The 4142-nt window shown below is 40.7% G+C and overlaps 1 protein-coding gene across 1 annotated transcript; it reads right to left on the minus strand.

The window, feature by feature from the left end:
• Window positions 1-246: 246 nt before the first annotated feature.
• Window positions 247-3716, minus strand: LOC311132569 (uncharacterized protein; the record flags this gene model as incomplete). Its single annotated transcript, XM_084165828.1, has 3 exons — window positions 247-605; window positions 743-1111; window positions 3605-3716. The coding sequence occupies 3 exons, from the start codon at window positions 3714-3716 to the stop codon at window positions 247-249; spliced, it is 840 nt and encodes a 279-aa protein (XP_084021954.1).
• Window positions 3717-4142: the final 426 nt, after the last annotated feature.

Below are 4142 nucleotides of genomic sequence, written 5' to 3' on the forward strand. Positions count from 1 at the left end.
ACAGGATGCACCTGAGCTCAACTTCGAGTCTCATAGCAAAGGGTCTGAATGCTTATGTAAATAAGGTATTTGTGTTTGTTAATTTTTTATAAATTATGGGGTATTGTGTGTAGATTGATGAGGATATTTTTTCATTTCATCCATTTTAGAATAAGGCTGTAACATATCAAACTGTGTAAAAACGGAAGGGGTCTGAATACTTTCCGAATGCACTGTAGGTTATGCTTTTACAGTATGTCAGAAGTTTCACTTACAGTCAATGTCCAGCTTGGTCCCGTTCCCAAAAAGTATCTCCCCACATGAGGCCACAGCACAGTAGTAAGTTCCAGCATCAGAGAGGCTGAGGTTCCTCCTGGGGAGGTTGTAGAAACAGCTCTGTGTAGAAGACCCAGCATCAGGGCTGTTCTCACACTGATCACTCCTGTCTCCATGGGTGTAAATGATTCCTGGATGGGATTCTCCTGAGCCATGTCTGAACCAATAGACACTGTGTTCTCCTACACAGGTCTCAGTGTGTATTGTACAGTTCAGAGTCACAGAGTCTCCTGGCTGGACTGACTCAGACACAGGCTGCTGGAGTACAGACATGCTGTTGGACTCTGAACCTGAAGAAAGTGAGTAACTAAAGTAAATCCAAGGTGTTTTGGTGAAGAGCATGAAACTACATTTGATGAAGCAGTTGAACGAACATATCAACATACAGGGCCACACAATTTGAAATTGAAGAAAGACATTGTGTTACCTTTGACAATTAAAACAGTTCCCTCTCCAAATGCATGCTCATAGATGGCTGTAATGGAACAATAGTATGTAGCTGAGTCCCCTGGCTCTGTCTTGGATATGGTCAAGTTACAGCTGTAGTCTCCTCTCCTCACACCCAAACGTTTGGTCTCAGTAAAGTCCTTGATAAAGTTGTTGGAATAATAACTGCCTTGGCCACCATAAAAAGATGACGCCATGAGGAGGGGTTTCTGTCCAAAACTCTGCTTGAACCAATGAAATCTGGTCACAGACACGTTGGGACAAAAGCACGTGAGTGTCACAGTGCCTCCCAGCTCAGTAACCATCACAGGGTCTGGTTGGATTACGTTTGGTTTGGTATAAGCACAAACTGTCAAAGCAAACAAACAAAATGGATCAAAGACATAGACATGGATAAACCATCTTGCTTCACTTATCATATTCAAACGACATACTACAAATGATTTAAAAAGGAACTCAATTAAAATATCTTACACTTACACAAGTAGATGTAAAACAAAAGTACTTCTCTATTCATCATTGTAACATTAGTCCCTTCTGTACTGTATAGTGTGTGGGTCTGAACGTGTGATACCTTATCGGCACCTTATATATGAAGGCACTTTACATGTAGCCGTCATACAGTAGGAGGGAACACTGAAACAAGAGATTTTATTGGCTGACTACAATCTTAGATGTGTGTCCTCTAGCTTACCATAGTTTGAGCTTCCCGGGAATTGCTTTTTTAAGAAGACATTATAAATCAAGTCAGAGTTACTGGATCAAGGCAATCAAATATTGGCTTGTTATGGTTGCTTATTTTTTGAGAGAAATGAAACATTTACTGAAATGATTTCTCTTTTGATGTTTGGACAGGAAACAGTGAAGGATCTCTAGTGCTGCTTATACTACCGACCCCAACACAGCCCAGCCCAAGGGTTAAAGTTATCCATAATGTAAATTGACCCACCACTGCAAAAAAGCTGCATCATAAGCCTCCAACATTAAATACTAATACTAGTTGTAACCGCAATAGCGTTGAATAATATATGTTTTTGTTGGCCTAATTTCAAACTTTTGTTTGATACCAATACCTTCTTTTTTTCCATGAAGGAAGAGTTGACAAAATTATTGAGATGACACTCAATCTTTATCTGCACTTTGTCCTGTTGTTGAATGCTGTAGGGTCCTTAAACGTTTTCAACTCGAGACCCAAATGAGAAATTGACTGTCCTCCCGTGACCAAAATCGACCTCCGACAACCCAAAGTAAGAAGAAATAGTGTGTGATTAAAGATGAATCTCATAACTCAGGACCCTTAGTTTAATAAACCCAGCACTGCACAGTTTGGAAAATGCTTTTAGCTTTTTGTTTGTATTCTTGACATACTTTGCACATCTAACTGAGCGGCAGGGGTCTGGTTTTTACTGTCCAGATGAAGATGGGTGTGGAAAGAGCCCCCCCCCCCCCCCCCCCCTCCACGCCCTCAAATCACCCAGGCATTTACTCTTACACACAAATATTTTCCCCAGTCTATCTGTTGGCAGGTGGACTAGAAATCTGGAGAAACATACTGAGTGAGAGAGAGAGAGAGAGAGAGAGAGAGAGAGAGAGAGAGAGAGAGAGAGAGAGAGAGAGAGAGAGAGAGAGAGAGAGAGAGAGAGAGAGAGAGAGCATAAGCGACATTTCATCACCTCAGTGTTAGTCTATGTGAGACCCAGTGATGTTCACCTCAGCAGGTCTCACTCTACCCTGAGATGATCCTTCCTGTCACTCACACCACAGGAAGTGATGCATACCCTCACTGGCCCCTCCTCTACCTCAAACCCCAGTCCTATTCTCCTTATAAGGTGCTTCTCAGAATAGGGGGCTGTGATCAGTGCAAAGCCAAGACAGGAAATGCTAAGGGAAAAATAACATCATGACAAAGGTCATTTTTATTTATCTCTTTATTTGTCTTTATAAGTCATCAGTATAATGCAATTGTCTACTGCTGGGTACTTTGCCCCTCAGGGTCACCCTATAAAAATATAAAAAATAAATCACTAACACACACAACAGACATCTAAGTTAAGTGAGGCCAAAAGAGGCAACTGCAACCATTAAACAGTTGTGTTTTGACTTCTAACCCTTCCTCTTAACATTTTACTAGATGCTCTTATCCAGAGCAACTTACAGTTAGTGCGTGCATACATTTTTCATACTGGCCCCCCGTGGGAAACGAACCCACAACCCTGGCGTTGCAAGCGCCATGCTCTACCAACTGAGCTACAGGGGACTACCCACACCCTGTACCACTGAGCTTTATTGCCTAACCAAGTTGGAGAGAGCTACAGTGGCCCTGAGGTACAACTCACAAACACTACAGAGATATTTACTGATTTACATTTCTAAACATTTATTTTAACTACACATACAATATAGAAGGATTTAAACTTGCATTCAAAGATATGGCACTTTGTCATCTTGTAGCAGCATACACTACATGGGGGTCCAGCTCCTTCTCTGTTCTCCTCTCCATCTTCCTCTTCTTGGAGGTGAAATTCAGGGCGGAATAATTCAATGCATCTGGATTTGCAAACACAATGACATAGACTACAGTTGTAATTTTCACTGTTTCTGAATTGCTTATAATTCAGTATTTAATCATCATGCAGTACTTACCTGATCATTTGTGGTTGTCTTTGAGAATCAGGTCCTGAATATGATATATAAGAGAGACGAGAGAACGAATTAACGGATCATTCCATTCTAGTGTACACACTGACCCTTCTGATCATCAGTGTACAGTATGTAATGGGAAAAACATCCACATTAAAGGTGTAGTTCACAGGTCCCATATTATCATGATATGGGCTCCTACCTGTGTTGTGTCTGTTCGTGTCTCGTCTGATCTTGAGGACCAGGATGAGGATGACTATCAGTAGAACAGCAGTCACAACATCCAGGTTCACAACCAGGGGAAGGAGGTACATGGTTCCATCATCATCCTCTCCTACTAGACTGATAGTTCCATAACAATGTCCTATTATATTACATTTTATTAAATCACTAGGTGGTCCTTTAATGACAAACCTAAACATTTTGCTTAATTATTATTATGTTTTATCTACATGAGAAAGAAAGACAAACTCAATATTTTTGGATGGTATTTCCTCACCTCCGTTGTGCCCTATAACATCGAGATTAGTAAGAATAAATACTTATTTTGTCTCCAAATTGTAATGATGTCCATCAATGGTTTGCCTGTGTTTCATGATAACTCCTGATTAGGTTGATACGCATTTTCAAATGTATCAAAAGCCAGATAAATAGTTGATAACGTACCTTGAATTTTTAGAACTGTTGCATTGACAAAGACCACGTGGCTATGTGGATACAATCCACAGAAATACAGGCCA

The sequence above is a fragment of the Coregonus lavaretus genome (assembly GCF_964263955.1).
Source record: "Coregonus lavaretus genome assembly, chromosome: 7".
Classification (NCBI taxonomy): domain Eukaryota; kingdom Metazoa; phylum Chordata; class Actinopteri; order Salmoniformes; family Salmonidae; genus Coregonus; species Coregonus lavaretus.